Below are 19,525 nucleotides of genomic sequence, written 5' to 3' on the forward strand. Positions count from 1 at the left end.
TTACCTAGTCAACCTTTTTTATCTATCTTAGAACTTTCCATTGCCCAACTTGTTGGATGTCACAATCTGCTACGCAATCTTAGCATTGTTACTAAAGACAGATAAAATTTATTTTGGGTCCATTGAGAGATAAGTCTTGAGGCCTGGGAGATGACTGATTGAGATAATATGTTAGATGCACGATTATTCCCGTATGAAGATATCTATGTATTACAAGTTGAATTGGTGAAATCACTTTTATTTCAAGGTTTTGATAGGTTGAGTTTACAATATATGGCGGAGTGACCCTAAGATCTACAGTGCCATGCCATATAATTTGGCATTTTTATGATAGCGACTGCTATCTGACTGTCTAGACGAATAACTATATATTTTTGTCTTCTAAAGAAGAAGTTTATAGCAAATTATCTGCATGGAATGATCATCATTTGATATACACTATATGTTGCATTGGGACACATGTAGGTAAATTTTAATGGTCATATGTGACGTCCCACGGTCAAAGGTACCTTATGGCGGGTATGGAGTTATGCATACCCCAGTAATCTACAATAGATAAGCTATCGATAACACAAAAGATCAACCTTCTAGGTTGCGTAGTTACAGAGATATGATTTTTTGAAAATAATGTTGTGAAATGAGCAACTTTACGATAGAGAAGTTTTAAGTTTAGCCGCCTAAAAAACTATGTTCCTGAAGTAAGTTACATAGTTGACTACAAATAATAATACCTTATATATTTGAGATTTAAAAAATATTGCGACTTGTTCTGTAATGCAAATAGAAACTTTTGATATCGACTGATTTATGTGTATACTAACCAATCTCTTGAAAATAAAGTTTTATTTCATTTTCACGATTGATTGCAATGAGCTCTCAAGATTTAAATTTTATCTATTAGAAAACGACACTGACAGACAGTTTAAGCAAAAAACAATACCGATTTAGAGGTGAAAATGTATTTTCTGACTTTTTCATATAAAATCACAAAATTGAATATTTTTACTTTTAATGTGACACACAATCAATTTTTCTGAGCACATATGAAAGAAATTCTGTCATTGAAATGAAATAAATCCTAAAACCCCAACTAAATACTATATTTAACCCCTTATGCCACTTTAAACTTACATAACAATAACAGTATTTGCTCCATACATTTACGAAAAGGTACCTTATGGAAATAAATCTAATAATACATCACTACAAAGTATCAATCATATTACAGTTTATCTTTTATGAATAGAAAATATTAATTTACATTAAACTGCCCCAAATTTAATTAGTTCTTCGTCATAATAATCTTAAAAAAGACCAATAATTTGTATGTAATGAAAAGGTACCTTGTGATTAAGTTACATGATGAGGCATGATGATGATGATGGAACAGTTAGGATAAACTAATAATATTTTGGGGTTAACCTGGTATAAATCGTCTATTTCTTATCAATAATATATTTCGGTTGCTATTGAAGATAAGCGGCATTGAGGTTCAATGACCTCAGATATTCCATAAGGTAATGCGTCGGGTATTGGCATTTTTCAGCAAACCAATGGCTGATTTACTGCATGCGACCAAACCAAATGAAGATTATTCTAGTTAAGAAAGACTTGACGAGAGTAACTTTGGTATAATAGCAGGCTACTTGGATTGTGATGTCGGTCTATGTACGGTTATAATATTTGCGAGGCGCCCCAACCAGAACTGAAATTATCAAATTAGTTTTGCAGAATGCTAATACAGTTCTCTACCAAACTTCTTTTCCCGTATTGACTAGTTTTTTTGGGAATTTTCAATCTTTTTTCCATAAGGTACCTTTTCTACTAAACTCTGAGACGACATTACTAGGCTTATAACTAACTTATAACAAAAATAAAAACAGGTAAACAAACGTTACGCATTAAGGTTTCAGATCACACAATAAAAAAAAATTGAGCATTTTTTCACCTCTTTACAAAACATTTCATATCTCCGAAACTAGAAACCCTCATAAGGTACCTTTTCCCGTGGAACGTCACATATGTCCAAAGCCGTTAATTTTTAGGGTTCCGTACCCAAAGGGTAAAACGGGACCCTATTACTAAGACTTCGCTGTCCGTCCGTCCGTCTGTCTGTCACCAGGCTGTATCTCACGAACCGTGATAGCTAGACAGTTGAAATTTTCACAGATGATGTATTTCTGTTGCCGCTATAACAACAAATACTAAAAACAGAATAAAATAAAGATTTAAATGGGGCTCCCATACAACAAACGTGATTTTTGACCAAAGTTAAGCAACGTCGGTCAGTACTTGGATGGGTGACCATTTTTTTTTTGCTTTTTTTTTGTTTTTTTTTTTATATGGTACGGAACCCTTCGTGCGCGAGTCCGACTCGCACTTGCCCGATTTTTTTATTTTACAGACCAGTTACATTTCTCTTCTAGAAATGGGTCAATATTATTACCTCTTGGACAAATTTTTAGACTTTCTAAGGATTCCCTTAACCCTACCAGTTTCATAGTATGATTTTTAATTTTTAACAAGCAGAAACGTCTGTGAACCATGCTATTAAGAACCCATGCCAGAGGCTGTGAGTTCAAGTCACACCCAAGACAGTAATCTTTCCACTTTTAAATTTATTCTAAGCTTCATAGTATGGTTTGTTGCATATGATTTATCAATGACATATGTGGTGGCATTTTAGGTTTAGGGTTTAAATTAGATTTTGGTTTTCTTGCAAAGTTAGCTGTCTCGATATGAATTTGCATACCAACATGTTATATGTTTTCTGAAAATTGAATGAAAGTTAGTAAAATGTAAGTAAGCCTCTTTTAACTCTTACATGAAGTTCATCATTTTCCTAATAAAATATGTTTATCTTGCTAAAAAGATAGTATATTTCCGGACAACACAAAAATTTTGTGTTGAGTGATATTTCAAACTAGAATAACAAAACTTTGCCTCTTATTAACAATTCGCTGGCCCAATATTACAGGGTTCTATGTTTCACTTTTATCAAACTGAAATTTGAACATTGTCATAGTGACATTAAGTTGAATTTCAACTATTTTGAAAATAATTGAATTTAAATTATTGTGAGACATACTAACTTTAAGCTAATTTATGGTATCTTGAAAATGTAACATAATAACAAGAACTTTGTAATATTGAGCCAGCGAACTGTTCATTTGTTTTGTCTCATACTGGCTGAACAGAGTGATAAAATACATTGTTGTTGTTCCAGTTTCTGATAATTATCACAATAACTTTTTATCACTTTGACACATTGAGGTTTATATGAATATATCACTCAAGCTTTTTACATTCTTATGAAATTTATTAACCAATCTACATCATAATATGAAGTAAGTATAAATTCACACATAAGTTTTTGGTTTAAATATTTCACTTATATTCAGGTTAAGGTTATGTATATTTTTAATTCATCCATAACATAAAAGGGACCAATATCTACATGACATTAAATTTAACAACAAACTGCAGCATCCAATAAGACAAAGACATCATAATTCTGGCTTAATACGTGCTTAAGATGACAAGCGAAAATAAACTATAAATAGTATCACATGTCCATGGCGTAACGATCGTAAACAAAGATTACTCACATCCATCCTTGAAAGAGGCTGTCTCGTCGATCGGGATGATGAACAGAGGCAGAATCCCACTCAGACCCACTAGAATTGACGCCAGGGAAGCAAACAACCAGGGATGCTCATCCAGTTCATCCACAAAACTAACTAAATACTCGGGAAACAAGTCTGAAATTATTCCCGCCGATTCCATTGCGATTTTATTTTTTTTAGACACTCGCGAACTAAGTCACTCTTTTTTTAAATATAAATAATCAGTCATAGCTATCAATCTTCAACCGGCCAGCAGCTTCCCGCACGACGAACTAAACAAAGTCAGCTTGAAATGAGATGCTCGCGCATTTTCCAGATAAAAAAAATATACCGTCCAACCAGACGAACTAATCTACACTGAGATTGAGTGCGCCTGTATGCGTCGATTCTTATCTACTACACTTGAATATAGGTTTTGAAAAGCGCATTCCGTAAAGTTATTTCATCGTGCACTCTGGATATGCGCGTAATTAAATGAGCAATCCGGCCGTTCGTAATCGTAATTAGAAGCAAAACAAAATAATTGAGTGAATGAAATTTCTATATAATTTATCTGTCATTTAAATGATGGTCAAATGCATGTCAAATGTCAAGATCGAATGAATGAATGGATAGGATTTCCTGAATGTTGCCAGGACGAACAGTAAGAAATCGGGGATAAAGTAAGGTGATAAAACTGATATAAAAGTAAACTTTGAAATTATATCTCTTGGGCTAACTTAACAATCTTATTTTTTTATCAGAGTTTAATAAAACATTTTCAAAATTGAAATATAGATCTTCGTTACTACTTGTCTATTCATATTCGTAGTAATATTTAGATTGCTATTTTTAGTATTGTGCGCATGGATGGCTTGAAACGTAAAATATGGCGCCATAATTAAGTAAGTAGGTATATGTATTGTACTTATATTGAAATACCAAAGTAGGTATTGTTAGGAATTGTAAACAGATTGTGTATTGACAATTTGACATTGACAAATTTTTGACCTCTGTTAGTTTTATTAGCCTTCGCCTTCGCTTCCACTGACTTGTTGCTAGCTGACCCTGATATTATGCAAAGACAAAAAATATCAATGGTATTTTGATCCATCCAATATTTTATTATTAGAAATACTTAACATATACTTCTTCAGCTCCACTAAGCACAACTTCGGCAAGTTATTGTTGATAACAATAGTTTCGTTCGTAAGCGAAGGAATTCGGAATCATTTGTTTTAATTTAATTGAAAAACGCATCATCTTCTCTAAATAGATAAGTAATACAACTAGGTGTCGTTCGGCGTAGCGTTACTGGGACACGAATGCAATACGAATCTTCTTGGCAGCCACCGCCACGCTCAGCGCCCAGTTGAAGCAAAATGCCGAACTTATTTTGGCTTGCCAATTTAAATATCTGACAGCATATAGTTACCAACATGTGCTACAGTATAACTATACCGTGCTAACATCTCGCATCACATTTGTATTCGTTACACATTAAACGGACAGACAGACGGTATGTCGGAAGTCTAGTTGTGCGTTGGGTGAATGTTTGTAATAACAAAATTTCGCGCCAATGTGACAGTGAGTGAAATTAAAGGCGACGGGTGTTCGTAGATGCGTTAAATTGTTTCAATCGTGAGCCAATTGTTAACAAGTGCGTGTGCTAATTGGAAAAAATATATAAATCAAGATGGATTCGTGGGGAATTTTGAACGTAGACACTGCTGCGGCTGCTATTTCCAGGGATGAGACAGGTTCAAGCTTTCGGAAGAAACAAGTTATGGTAAATGAATTTTTACCGTTTTTTATTACTTTTAATTTATCCTTATTTAGCAAAAATACTGATTTATTATGTTGTTACATAGTTTAAAAAAGTAAGCTTTACGCGCACGCACATCACACAACGTTTTATAATGCATTATGCGAAGAAATTGAAACAAATGCTAAATTTTAATATTATCTGGGTCCCGCCCACACGCCTCGCATATAGTGTCCTTATATAGCCAGTTAGTGCAGAAGGGACCCACTTTACTTTCCCGCTTAAGTTCAGGAAAGTATTACTTTGTGTTGTGCTTACAAAGAAACATTTCTAGAGGATATAGATTAATAGATTTAACACTCCAAAAGGATATGTTGTTATCTGTTTCTAACAGTAAAATTACAGAATTTAAAATTAAACGTGATCTAACATCGTATGACTCTTGTTCTGTAACCAGATGTTCGAAACAGAAAAGAAACATGACACAAAAGTCTAAATAAACTGTAAACTCATGTCATGAAGAATTAACGTAACCGCTCATAAAACTTCGCAACTAATGTTTTTTTTTATTTCGCGGTTATTCCTGTACTTTAATTTCAGTTTATCTGGAAGTTATGACCGAGTTATGTGAAACAGATGTGTCCCCATCCCCATTAATAATATTAAAATGAGTCCTAAGCTTTATAGCATTTTTAGTCATCGCAGATTATAAACTATTCATAGGAGTTCAGGGGGGCGATTTTTGAAATTCGATCGCTCGATTTCGTCACTCGAAAATCGGTGGAAAATAGCGATATACTAATTTTTGAAATACGAGCGATAGAAATTTGGAATCTAGTGGTATTGACCACTCGTTTTCAATTCTATTAGTAGAATTTAAATGCCTAGTAGTGGAGATATTATTGACCGAAATACACGAAATCGAGCGGTCGAATTTCAAAAATCGGCCCCCAGCACTTATATGCGCACGCGTCGACTTTTGTATAAAAAATGTAATCCTATTTGTATTGATTGTATTGTACCTACCTACTCCACGGATCAGCCTTTTTTTTTATTGAACACGAAAGTAACTTACATAGTACAGGCATAATTACTAGTTCTTAGTTTGATACTACAATACTAATGGAATGTAAATAATATTAATATTTAAAATTAAAACTGCAACCTCGGAAAAGGGTGGCTGGTCTAGATGTTACCTATAAATGTTTAGAACATAACAAAATTGCAAACTGACCAATATTAGGGTGGAATCACCGCATTTTATATACCTACGTACGATATGTTATAAATAAATAAATAAATAAATAAAATAAAATATCTTTATTTCAGAATATAAAAATTCCATACAATATTGTTAGTACCATAATACATTACAGCTAGATGTTAGTAAGTACATTAAAATTAATCATTAACACAATATTTTGACAATGAGATCAAGATTTATAATAAAATTAAAATTAATTGGAATCATGGATATATGTATAATAAATAATAAGTAAAATAAAATTGTCTAGAATTGAATTGAAGGATGTCACAATATTGTTATTCATATAAATAATGATTTCATGTCAAAAGTACAAATAGAAATAAACAAATGTCCTAAAAAATATTAAATATATCTTTTTAATTAATAATTTTGACCCAAGTGCACAGGATGGAACTATCTGGTCTGTCAGCGATTACCTTCAGTATCCTGTTGTCGCTGCGTCGGATGCGGTTTAGCAGGGATGCGACCCGCTTTCGCCTGATCGTATAAAATTCGTCGGTACGCGCCTCGGCAAACATTCCTGACGCGCTACAGAACCGTGGCAACCTCAACAGTACGGCTACCACCAGTTTTGACATTGACAGATACGCTCGCGTCTACGTAAATTACTTTCTATACATCTCGCTTGCACTAATATGCTAGTACGAGCGAGATGCATAGAAAGTAAGTTACTTAGACGCGAGCGTATCTGTCAATGTCAAAACTGGTGGTAGTGGTTCAGGACTCTGAAGGCATCATTATACTGGATACGAAGGGCATTATAGGCTTTCAGCGTGTAGTTGACCCATAGGCTACCCGTGTAGAATACTTGGCAGAACGCCTTAAAAAGGGTGATTTTAACTTGTTTTGAGCAACGGGCAAACCTACGAGCCAACATATTGCTTCTGACCGCTAATGCCCTTCGTTCCCTCTCCAAATCGAGATCGTCCTTGAGGTCCTCCGTCACATAGTGTCCTAGGTACTTAAAATGTGAAACCCTCTGTAGGTCATTACCTTTCAAAGCTATAGAAGGCACATGCTTAGGGTTCATTTTGTTTGACCTGAAAACTAGGACTTCGCTCTTTTTGGAGTTGTATATAAGACCGTGATTTTCTGCGTAGGCCTCACAGACACCCAGCATTTTCCTGAGTGCACTGACAGAGGGGGACAACAGCACCATATCGTCGGCGTAGCTTATGTTGTTCACGCTGACGCCGTCGATATAACACCCCACCGGCATTCTGCTGAGCTCCTCTATCAGCCCGTTAACATACAAGTTGAAAAGCTTCGGTGAGGTTAGACCCCCCTGCCTCACCCCGCATTTCAACTTATATGCCTCCGACTGTGCTACCCCCATCTAACCGTATTGGTCTGGTTGCCGTACCAATATTTAAAAATATCTACCACTTCACGCGGGTCCTTACATGATGATAGTTTATCCCACAGGATACCATAGGACACCATGTCAAAAGCTTTAGACAGATCGAGGAAGCACGCATATACAGGCGTGCTCCTGTCATGTTATGTATGTATAAAATGTGGTTCGACGCTGATGGATGTTCCATCCACCCGTAGCTAGCCAGCACGTTCCATAATTACGAGGAATTCTGTTCAGTTCATTTATTTATTTTGTTAAACATAGGTTACATGAAAGATGGTAGATACATATTACATACATTCGATCTCTACCTATGTTTTACCCAATCTGCAGGTGTAGGTACAAAACTGTCTCGTGCGGTTATCAAATACCTGAAAACATAGTCATTCATTAATATTAATACTACTACAAATTTCACTTATACAAGTTACAAATTGATACAATTCTAATACAAGTCTGAGCCCTGAGCCATTATCATCATTTATGTATTGACTAATAGTCTGCTAATAGTATAGTGGCATTTGTCAATAAAATACGAAGTAAACTGTTTTTTGAAATCATATATATTATGTCAAGTACTTTAATATTGTCTGGAATTTTAATAAATATTATCGGTGCCATACCTAAGATGCCCTTTTTCATCAGCCCCGTATTGCAACACTGCAGAGTTTTCAGATTCTGACTATATTTATTAATTGTTGGCGTGTTGAAAATCTCCGGCTTTGAGAAACGCTGCTGAATAAGTTTAGGTTGGTTTTGACGAATATATGTACATAGTTCAAGCAAAAAGAATAGATAGTATAGGGGGGTCCTGTCATTGTAAATTTTGTAGTCACTGTAAATTTACTGCCATCTATCGACACACGACTAAAACTCAAAATGAAAACGTATAAAGTTATCAAAAAATGTATATATATGGATAAATGATTTTATTATTTTTATATCATTTTGATCCATTTTCATTCACTGATATCTATGTGTTAATATGAAACGGTGTCGTCACGCCATCTAGCCGAGGATAGGCTAAAGGTGTGTGCGGCATCTATTCGAGAATGACTTTTACTTGAATTCCGAGGCACGTTTTTTCCTTAGACTTTATTCGTCTTATACGAAGTTACATATGTCTTTGGTTCAAGTATGTATAACGATGCCGGTGTTAATAGAAGGACATATAATGCTTTGACAAGTGGAAGTAGGTACTTATATGATGAAAATGAGATAATTTAGCATAAGTACTCTGTTACACGTACCTAGTAAACTATTACTAGGTAAAAAAAATATTATAGTAGGGTAACTTGTTGATCAATGAAACACTAAAAGTTCAAGCCTTTCTATCTCTGGTGTTTTTAAAGTTATGAGTGTGACATTTCGTATGAAGATAAACAATTTCGTTGGCTATCATATGGCATTCTTGGTTTCTACTTATCTGCAACAGTTCCTGTGTTATAAGCCTTTTTTTGAAAAATGAGTTTTGTTTCATTGTGTACTTGTGCATGTTTTCAATGAAACACTCTGATTTTTACAGTGAAACAAATGTAATAATTATAGTCTACCATGAAACATCGTTAATAAACATTGAAACGGTGTAATAAATAAGTGACATTAATACATATATGCTTTCACTCAATTAATGAGAAAAGAAAGCAGAAAATAGTGGTAGGCTGAAATTAGTTATTTAAAAGGTTTCCGACATATGGAATCATTATAAGATTGTAGAAATATCTAAAAGCGAAAGACTTGTTTCATTGTACACACACCTGAGTTTCATTGTGAATCGAAAATCTGGTCGGCAGGTACGGCATGCTGCGAAAAAGGCGCCTTTTACGTCCACGGAGCATGATTGCCAACTAGGTAGACGCGGGAGGGTTTTGAACATCTCCATGGTTGATTTCATATACTTTCTTGCAACATAGTGTTTATACACGACTGTTTCAATGTAAGACATGTGTCCTTAACCTTGCCATCAATGAAACATTCAACATATAAGCCATCCTATCTCAGCCATTCCTAAAGTTAAGTATCTTATATTTTGTCATATGATAGACAAATTATTACCAATTTTCATGGTATTTTAGTTTCACAAATTTAGCACATAGGTTTTAATTATTTAAAAAAATAATGAGTTTGTTTCATTGTGTGCTGGTACTGGTGTTCAGTGAACATCATGTTTCATTGTATACTACATAAAAATGTTTCATTGTGAGACTAGGGGGTGTTTTTTTAATCAATTAATAAAAACTGCACCAAAGAGTGAAAGAAATTTAAAAATATTTAGCTCCAAATAAACTTTAATACACATAGAACATAACAAAAACTTAAAAAACGCCAAACTCGAGTCTATATCTTGGTAAAAAATTGCGAAACTTAAATGAAAAAAAAATACTTTTGTTGCACGAATTCACAATAATGCTCGTAGCAGCGTGCTCCTTCTCCGAGGCGCGCTCGTGTTTTGGGGAGGTGCTCTGGGTCCCTGAGCCTGCCCTTGCTTGACAGACGGCACTAGCTGGTAACACCTAGTTTCCGAGATATCGCAAAGTTACACTGTGTCCGATTGTTTCAATGTAGAACAACTGACCCTACTTACGTGTTTTTGTCGGGGTGAAATTATTTCAGTCCCATAAACTATCTTATGATTACTACTACAACACGTGTTGCTAATGGTTTATGATGCATTAGCGTTGTCTGCTCCAATGAGTCACTAGCTGTACCAGGAATTACCTCAAGAGGTGCCAAATCCCCACTGCAGTCATTGCACAAGCGAAAAACACTCATTAGTTATATTTACACGGGCATTCGTGCCGAATTCGTTCTCATATTGACGAAAACTGTCAATAATGTTAAATACCTAATAAAAGCACTAATTGTTACTCTAGCTCATTTAGCGTATTTATTTGGTTCGGTATACGGTTTATTGTCAGAAAATGCCTAGTAGCACTAAGGTCGTCTTTGTCCTTTTTTATTTTTGTGGGTACCATTACGCTCCGCGATTGTTGCGCCATTTAGGGTCCTAGCTAAATTGGTTGTTCAATACTTACGCTATAGTATTTCCAATTTAGCAAGAACCCTAAATGGCATAACGATTCCGTGTGGTGACTGTACATGTATTATAATATTTAAACTAAATTACTACACAGGGTACCTACTCTTTTATTATAGTTAACCTAATTCGCTTTCTAGTGACATGATTTAAACCGTCTCCCTGTCCCTAAATTCTAAATGTGTTTAATTGGCACTGAACAGTGTCGGTCATTGGCACCTACCTTTGTAGGAAAGTCACAACTGCTGCCTTAAAAAAGGGCTTCATATGCCAACCATTAGTGGGGTGCCGTGCCGTCGACATTAATCAGCCCCTATCTATAGGTATATGAGTTAAGCCCTAACTTAACTGCATTAGGTTAGCTATAAATCACAACGTTTTATACTTAATTAGAACTTGTATTAATTACAAACCTTATTTAATAAAATTACAGGACGCACCTAACAACTCTCTTCTTTATGAAAGTCAAACGAAAGCAAAACATTAAGAATTAGTAGCATTAAAATACAAACACAACAAATAAACATTCATGAACTCCGCCTCGTGTACAGATGTATTTTTAACCACATACCTGCCGCCTGGCCCTCGTAATTTAGTTACCATAACCATAACATATAGAAGCTAGTGGACACGAAAATGCCAGCATTTAGATTTGCCGCCTAGTTAGTAAACGAAATTATGAATTATAAATTTAGAATTTTTCCGCAAACCCGACTTGCGTTTAAATATTCTTCTTAATTTTAATGATATATTTATTTCCAATAATATACTTGAACTTAATTGGACTCCGATAAAAAGTAGAAAAATGGAAACATTCCACCAATATTTCCTGTAGCGTATACTTTAGACTCGGCTACTCCCAGATGATTCCAAAATTAAACACAGCGTTTCGTATTCTCCGCTCTCCACCAACTTTCAACGCACACGAAGTGAACCCGTGATTAGTGTCATTTTTCAGTAAATTTTCTTTTTAATGGATAATTAGTGTTTTGTGGTGAATATTTAACACTGTATCATGGATTTGGGAACAGATATATGGGGTCAACTGGCCCTGGAAGCCAGTCAGGTCTATTTGACAGAAGATGGCAAAGTCCGGAGCCCATTCGCAAACACGGTAATGTTATGGAATGTAGAGCACTATGATAAATAAATAGCAGGTTAACATTTTATGTTAAAAATAAATAATTTGCTGCTGTTTAGGTGCGTTTATGTGGCAAATCATTTTATAGTGTATTTGTGTGAAACAAAAAAGGGTTTAATTCATGTTTAATAAGCAGAAGTAATATATAATGATCCATATATTTATTTCTCAGTTAGGTACTTATATATCGAAAATACTTAATACCTATTAGTCAATAGGCAATTTTATATTATGCTATAAAGTATAAATCATTCTTTATATTATGATTTTTATTTTACAGACAATCGAAAAATTACCCGACAAAGTTTTATTAAATATATTTTCGTATTTATCACACCGGGAAATATGCCGCATGGCTATGGTTTGCAAAAGGTGGCGCCTAGTAGCATACGACACCAAGCTATGGACGCACGTCAGTCTACGACCGGAAATATCTGGATTACACGTCGGTTAGTGTACCATTAATTACCTAAATTCATCAATCACGCACACCTGTTCACTAATTGCCTCTATTTTAGCGCGAATTTTATAAATATGGCAACACAGGTGGTGCATTCAATCGTTCATTCAATATTTAGCGCTTTCTTTAAAGAGCTTATTTTTTAAATTGTTTTTTTTTTTTTTAGGTTCTTTGGAATCACTTTTGGCATTGATATCAATAAGATTCGGACCGTCTCTTCGTTACATAGAGCTGCCAATCGAGCTGATCACACACACTGTTCTACACGAGTTGGCTGCGAAATGTCCTAATTTGACCCACATGCTACTTGATTTCAGTACTGGTGAGTTTACCTACTCTTTCTTATGTTGTGGAGATCTTGAAGGAGCTGACCGGCTTGCGGTCGAACAAATGTGAAATGCGCTACGACTCCGTTCGGTGGGAATACTGGGAATCGTACCTACTTTAGTTGCCTGTGGAATATAAAGTACCTATTACAGTCAGCGATAAAAGCTTGTATACTTGGTTGGTCAAGCAGATCTTGTCAGTAGAAAAAGGCGGCAAATTTGAAAAATGTAGGCGCGAAGGGATATCGTCTCATAGAAAATTTGAATTTGCTTGACCATCTATATGTTTTTTTTTCTTTCCAGCCATGCAGCTGCACGACTTCTCCGAGATGCAGGCGTTCCCCACGAAGCTACGCTACCTGTGCATCTGCCTGTCCGAGGTCATCTTCATGGAAGGCTTCATGCGAAAGATATACAACTTCATCAACGGCCTTGAGATTCTACATCTTATTGGTCAGTAACTTTTTTAACCCTTAAATCTTAAATGCATGATTTTCCTGTTTGCCCGAAATTAGTAGGTACTTATATATGTATCACATAATTGTTTGCCGATTCTAGGAAAAATTTAAAAAAAAATGTAACTTCGACTTTCACTGCGAAATCAGTGTTAGAAGTTGAATTGGCTAAATCATATTAAATTTATGTACCTAAATGTGTAATTTCCAGTAATAGATATATAAATTTTTTTACTACCATTAGAAAGGTACACTATTTGTGATATATAAGATGGTCAAGCAAATCTTGTCAGTAGAAAAAGGCGCGAAATTCAAATTTTCTATGAGACAATATCTCTTCGCGGCTACATTTTTCAAATTTGCCGCCTTCTTCTACTGAAAAGATCTGCTTGACCATCTTATACGTATGATAAAGTTTTTAAATATAAAAATAAATAATTACAAACCCCGAAAACACCGTTCAAAATCACATACAAAATTTATCAACTTCTGGATTTTTCCAAGCTTACCGACTTTTCGTCTTAAAACGAATGTAATTTTTATAAATTAACAATATTGCGTAAATTTAACCCTTAAACCATCAGCCTACTACTTGACGTTTGGTATAAAGGTGCGTTCAAGAACGTAAGCCTTTTTAGGGTTCCGTACCCAAAGGGTAAAACGGGACCCTATTACTAAGACTCCGCTGTCCGTCCGTCCGTCCGTCCGTCCATCTGTCACCAGGCCGTGTATCTCACGAACCGTGATAGCTAGACAGTTGAAATTTTCACAGATGATGTATTTCTGTTGCCACTATATTCGCTATAACAACAAATACTAAAAAGTACGGTACCCTCGGTGGGCGAGTCCGACCCGCACTTGTCCGGTTTTGTTTTTTTTAAATCTGTGAGCTGTCTAATGCTTTGTAGACATTTATTTGGCAACACTATGCATTTAAGGGTTAAAGAAACCACGAAGTTCACTCAAAATAGAAAAACCAGATGGCGCTAATGTTTTTCTCATGCGATGGATATTTGAATTTTTGTTTTACCGTTAAGAACTTTGCAATTTCCGTTTAAGTACTTGTATTTATCACTTTATATTTCATTTATAATATAAAACCTGTTCGCTTCAACTTGGCTGTTACCTCCCCCTGCAGCACGCCGCAACCCAGGCCCGTTTTGTAGGTATTGTGACAATGGATGTGACGTCATTATGCAACATTAACTCGAAGTGAACGGGTAGTATAATTTCTGCAACAAGCTTCATCAACACATCTATAAACTATTGCCCGTCCCCATCATGCACCAAGCCTGGCCCAAAAGTTCCCATTATGCATCGTTAATAATGGCGTAAGCGCCGTCGACAATAAGGTCCCTTTTCATAGATATGTGAATATATGGTTATTTCAAAGTTTTTGCAATAAACCGGTTCCGATCCCTTTATTGTAAAGGGTGCAATGTGAACTGTATACAGGAACGTATGAGAAGATAGAAGAGGAAGAGGAGGAAATCTACGAAGTGATCAACGTGCACAAGTTGAAGTCCGCCACGCCCAACCTGCGCGTGATCAACCTATACGGCATCAACTTCGTGGACGACTCGCATATTGACGCTTTCAGCTCCAATTGCATACAGGTAACAGGGATACTTTCTTTACTACTTACCGTTGCAATTTTCCGTAACAAAGAGGCTGAAGTTTGCTCGACTATAAAAAGGCCAATAAATTGACCACGTTCCTGACCGAATGTTTTTCAACCCTTAATTATACCTGGTTACGTCTTATCAACTTATTTTGCTACGGGTACTTAAGAGTTGAGATCTTATAGCATTTAATAACCGGAGTCGCCTTAAGAGCTTACCCCTCTGCCGAAAACCTTGCACGATTGTGCAAATTTTTGTATGCACTGACGTTTATCTGACATGTTTACCTAACATATATATTTCTTTGTCATTATGTGTTATAGTTGGAGTGCCTGGCAGTGAACTTCTGTAATAAGGTCACGGGTTCCACCATGAAGACACTGTTCCAACGCTCCCGACGTCTCACCTGTCTGCTCATGAATGGCTGCAGTGAGTAAATCTACAGTCTTGTCTTAACACCAGTGATCGTACATTTTCCAGCATTTTTGGTACAGCAGAGTGGTGTTAACGGAATTGGTATAGATAATTTCAACTGAAATGGTAAATTACGGTTAATATCAACGTAATAAACGCTAATTAATCATTAGGTTGGAAGTTATTTATTCCAATTCCGTTAACAACACTTCGTGCACCAAAAATGCAGGAAAATGTACGATCCCTGCTTAACACAAATTTAGAAAAAAATTAGATGTGTCCTTATACCGCCTTAACTAAATTTAGACATACCACAAAGTTCGATATTGTATCTTTATCTGGCGGGATCGTCTTTTTTTTGGTAGATTAGCGTCCCACGTATTCTCTCTATACTATGTTCGAGAGGAGAGAGAGTTTAAAGAGATTCCTCGATTAGGTGAATGCAAATAAATGTTACAAGCCCAATAAAACCTTTCTTCACCAGGTCTTCAATCAGAGCACGTAATGGCGGTCGAGTGGGAGAAGTCCTCTATCCAGGAACTGGATGTGACAGCGACAGACTTGTCCACCGAATGCCTCATCGACATGTTGACCCGCGTGCAGAACCTCCGCTTTTTGAGCGCCGGCCAGATCAATGGGTTCAATGATTCCGTGCTCAAGGCCTGGCTGGAAGCTGGGACTGCCAAGTCAGTATCTTTAACTTATCCCTTAGTATGCCGCCATCAAGATTTATTGTGTTAGTAACCGTACCTAATGGAAATTAAACTTAAATGGTTGGGGCCATGCGAAAGTCCTTTAGACCAAAGCTCAGATTACAGACCAGACGCCACGATGCTTATAGGGTATGGTAACAACAACTTTAACTTTGTAAACTGCTATCCGTAGGTAGCTAAAAACTGCAAAGTGGTCTGTGTTAGTATCACCATCCTTGTGACTATGTATGTAAATATAATATTATGGTGCAATACATATTTTTTCCTCTGTCAAAAGTTCCTCAGTCTCACTTAAGGTACCACAAGGTTTGTCCATATTGCCACAGTTATCATAAATATGAAACAATATTTTCAGAAACCTCGTCGCCCTGGACGTGGACTCGTCCGACAGCTTGAGCGATGAGGCTCTACACCGTTTCTTGTCACGCTACGGCTCGCAGTTGTGGGGCCTGGTGTTGAGCGGCATGCCGCACATCACGGATCAGCTGTGGCAGAGCGTGCTGCAGCTCTTGACTAACGCTAAGTGAGTATATTCAGCCATTCCAACAAAAAGTAGCTTAAAGTATAAAGATGAGTTACTTTAAATACCGCTCCTACCAGTGCCGGATTTGCCCTAAGGCCCAGTAGGCCCGGGCATAGACAAAGGAAAGTAAATTCTCTTTGGCCCGGGCCTAGGGCGGCAAGATATTTAGGGGCGGCGAATTATTATTATTTGGGGGGTTTTATTTTTATTTAAATTCTTCTTCTTCTTCAACCTAGCGTTTTCCCGGCCTAGCGCCAAGGTCCGCTTAGCTAAGTTCACTGAAAACTGGAATTTTTTTGTTACAGAATATTAATAATGGGGACACAGGAGAGACTTGGAGTCAATATTCACGTTGATCAGGTAATTCCCTTTATTATTTTGTCTATTTATCACTGGGGTGGTGCGTTAAGTTAGCACATCTACTTAATTGCAATCTATTTCGCCCATGGCAGTTGAATTTTAACGTGGAGACAACTGCATCTATCAGTCATTGGTCAGTGCGTAAGAAAAGAGTATTCCAAATCGTAAGACTCCCCGACTCGTTCTATCTCGTTTGTTTCTTTTTCAGCTAATGGACGGCATAGCGAACAACTGCCCCAACTTGGAGCGCCTGGAGCTCCGCTGGGACCCTGAGAACCTTCGCTTCAGCGACAAGAGCCAGAAGGCCATCGACATTCTGCGTGTCAAGTGTCTTAAGCTTAAATGTCTCGTGCTCAGGTAAGGACCACTGTTGGGCATTGTTAATTCATTCATTAATTGTCCCGCTCCATACGTAAAGTAGTTTCTTGGGAATTACCTCCAATGAAATGCAAGTCCAATGTTTTTTTTACAATATTTCGCAACTTGGCCCCAGCTATTTTTGACTTTGACCAATTTGACGATATACGTCACTTGACAATTTTAGGTACTTGCTGTGGAAACACCATAATGTCCATAACTTTATTTATTGCTTGTGTGTTTCAGTGACGGCCGCTACTATGAGATCGTAAAAGCGAACTTCGAGCGCGCAGACCGCACCACCGTCGTCCGCACCTCTACTAACTGCCGCGTGTCTAATTATTATCTGCTGTCCAACTACAAGGAGCTCATATTCAACTAGAGTAACTAGACGTTCAGCGCCGATTACGACATCGTCTCGTGAACGAACATTTTTGACCGCACCTCCACCAACTGCCGCCTCTCCGTTTATTACCTGGGGGGCAATTTTTGAAATTCGATCGCTCGATTTCGTCACTCGAAAATCGGTGGAAAACGGCGAAATGCTAATTTTTGAAATACGAGCGATAGAAATTTGGAATCGAGTGGTATTGACCACTCGTTTTCAATTCTATTAGTAGAATTTAAATGCCTAGTAGCCGAGATATTATTGAACGAAATGCACGAAAACGAGCGGTAGAATTTCAAAAATGGGCTCCCTGCTGTCGAACTACAAGGAGTGCAATTGAGTGCATGTTAAACTAGACGTTCAGCGCCGATCATGACACAGCATCGTGAACGATAACTTTTGACCGCCCCGCCCCTCCACCAACTGCCGCGTCTCCATTTATTACCTGCTGTCCAACTACAAGGAGCTCATATTCAACTAGATCTTCAGCGCCGGTCACGAATCCCTGTCGTGGTGATGCCACTGACTCCAGCGTTTACCTGTCGGTTTTTATCTACTTAAACAGATATTACTAAGTTGGATTATATAATGTTGCCCAAAGGATATAAATAAGGACCATGAAGCCAAGCTACAATAACTGCCAAGTCTGTGACCAGAAGGGACATTTGGTAACTACCCACCGTACCGTTACCGTTTTGGCAATAGAAATCGTCGTTATTCAGATATCACCAAACTGAAGAACAAGAGCCAACCAAAGCAAAAATATAGTTTGGCAAGCCATTTCCGTCAGTAGAAAAAGGCGGCAAATTTAAAAAATGTAGGCGCGAAATGTTGTCCTCCTTTAAATTTATTTTCGCGCCTTTTTCTACTGACAAAGTGGGTTTGCCAGAGTATAAGTTCAAAAGTTTCTGGAGTTTTAAATTCATGAAAATGATTGTGTTTAAGAAACTAGCCAAACCGTTTGTTGGTTTATTGACCACTGCTATGACTTGGAAACCTTTCTCAAAGTCGGCCAAAATTATAATTCGGCAAGTTATTTTATGTAGTTTTTCTCTAAGTAATTCAGAAAAATCCTGCCTTTTAAACTAAAATTTAACAGAAGTACAAGATTGTGAGAGAGCGTTTGTTACATATTAAGTATTATTTTCATTAAAAAGGGTTGTTAGAAAGAGGAAAGATTTTATATAAGTAAGGTGCTGCCAAAGATTTTATATTTTGTATGTTTGTTCCCTTTTGATGTCTGTTACAATAAACTGTTAGATCCGTACTTAATAGTTTTTATTATAAGTAATATATCATCACGTCCAAGCAAAAATATCTTAACAACTTAAATGTAAATTGTAATCCGATTTATACTCGCTGGCAGAGACAAATAAATGTGGACTGGTAATCTGCATATTGCGAGGCGAACGAAACGCTACTGTAGGTATCTCTGGCGCACTTATATGGACTATATGGAGAGACGTTACCGTTTCGTTCGCTACGGCGCACACAATTGGCATCTTGGCTAGGCCCTCTGAGATCTACATAAATGAAAAAATGGAACTTCATACGCAGATTATGAGTTTCTATTCTTATTTGTCTCTGCTGCCAGCAAACTATGAGACCAAAGGCAGATTACTACTAAAATAAATGTTTTATTTACATTTTACCGTGAGAAATTACTATTTTTATATATAATTTAAAATAGTTTCAAATATTAAAAGCTATTTCTAAATACCTTATCTATTTACAA

At 36.6% G+C, this 19,525-nt stretch overlaps 2 protein-coding genes across 5 annotated transcripts in view; one reads left to right on the plus strand and one right to left on the minus strand.

Moving 5' to 3' along the window:
• The window catches only part of LOC134801035 (zinc transporter ZIP13 homolog), a 29,502-nt gene extending 25,364 nt beyond the window's left edge, over nucleotides 1–4,138 (minus strand). For 2 of the 3 annotated variants that reach the window (XM_063773547.1, XM_063773546.1), the window contains exon 1: nucleotides 3,609–4,137. In XM_063773547.1, coding sequence (XP_063629617.1) covers nucleotides 3,609–3,786 — 178 coding nt within the window. In that variant the 5' untranslated portion in view covers nucleotides 3,787–4,137. Of the gene's footprint in view, nucleotides 1–3,608 lie in introns of all 3 variants that reach the window. The other variant, XM_063773544.1, reaches the window with a different exon arrangement.
• Nucleotides 4,139–5,081: 943 nt separating this feature from the next.
• On the plus strand, nucleotides 5,082–17,843 carry LOC134801313 (F-box/LRR-repeat protein 2). 2 transcript variants are annotated; one of them, XM_063773855.1, is made up of 11 exons: nucleotides 5,082–5,394; nucleotides 12,453–12,621; nucleotides 12,799–12,954; nucleotides 13,262–13,411; nucleotides 14,869–15,029; nucleotides 15,359–15,464; nucleotides 15,934–16,135; nucleotides 16,518–16,685; nucleotides 16,991–17,045; nucleotides 17,254–17,402; nucleotides 17,649–17,840. In XM_063773855.1, the coding sequence occupies exons 1-11, from the start codon at nucleotides 5,302–5,304 to the stop codon at nucleotides 17,782–17,784; spliced, it is 1,545 nt and encodes a 514-aa protein (XP_063629925.1). In that variant the 5' UTR covers nucleotides 5,082–5,301; the 3' UTR covers nucleotides 17,785–17,840. The 2 variants fall into 2 exon arrangements, with proteins under 2 accessions (XP_063629925.1, XP_063629924.1); XM_063773854.1 differs by lacking the exon at nucleotides 5,082–5,394 and adding an exon at nucleotides 11,861–12,145 and having other exon boundaries at nucleotides 17,649–17,843.
• Nucleotides 17,844–19,525: the final 1,682 nt, after the last annotated feature.

This window comes from Cydia splendana, chromosome 21 (assembly GCF_910591565.1).
Source record: "Cydia splendana chromosome 21, ilCydSple1.2, whole genome shotgun sequence".
In the NCBI taxonomy this organism is placed as follows: domain Eukaryota; kingdom Metazoa; phylum Arthropoda; class Insecta; order Lepidoptera; family Tortricidae; genus Cydia; species Cydia splendana.

Coding starts and splice junctions, on each gene's coding strand:
- LOC134801313 (XM_063773854.1), top strand. CDS start 12,047: ATGGATTTGGGAACAGATATATGGGGTCAACTGGCCCTGGAAGCCAGT. Junction 13,412..14,868: donor TGAGATTCTACATCTTATTG/GTCAGTAACTTT, acceptor AACTGTATACAG/GAACGTATGAGAAGATAGAA. Junction 17,046..17,253: donor TCAATATTCACGTTGATCAG/GTAATTCCCTTT, acceptor TTTCTTTTTCAG/CTAATGGACGGCATAGCGAA.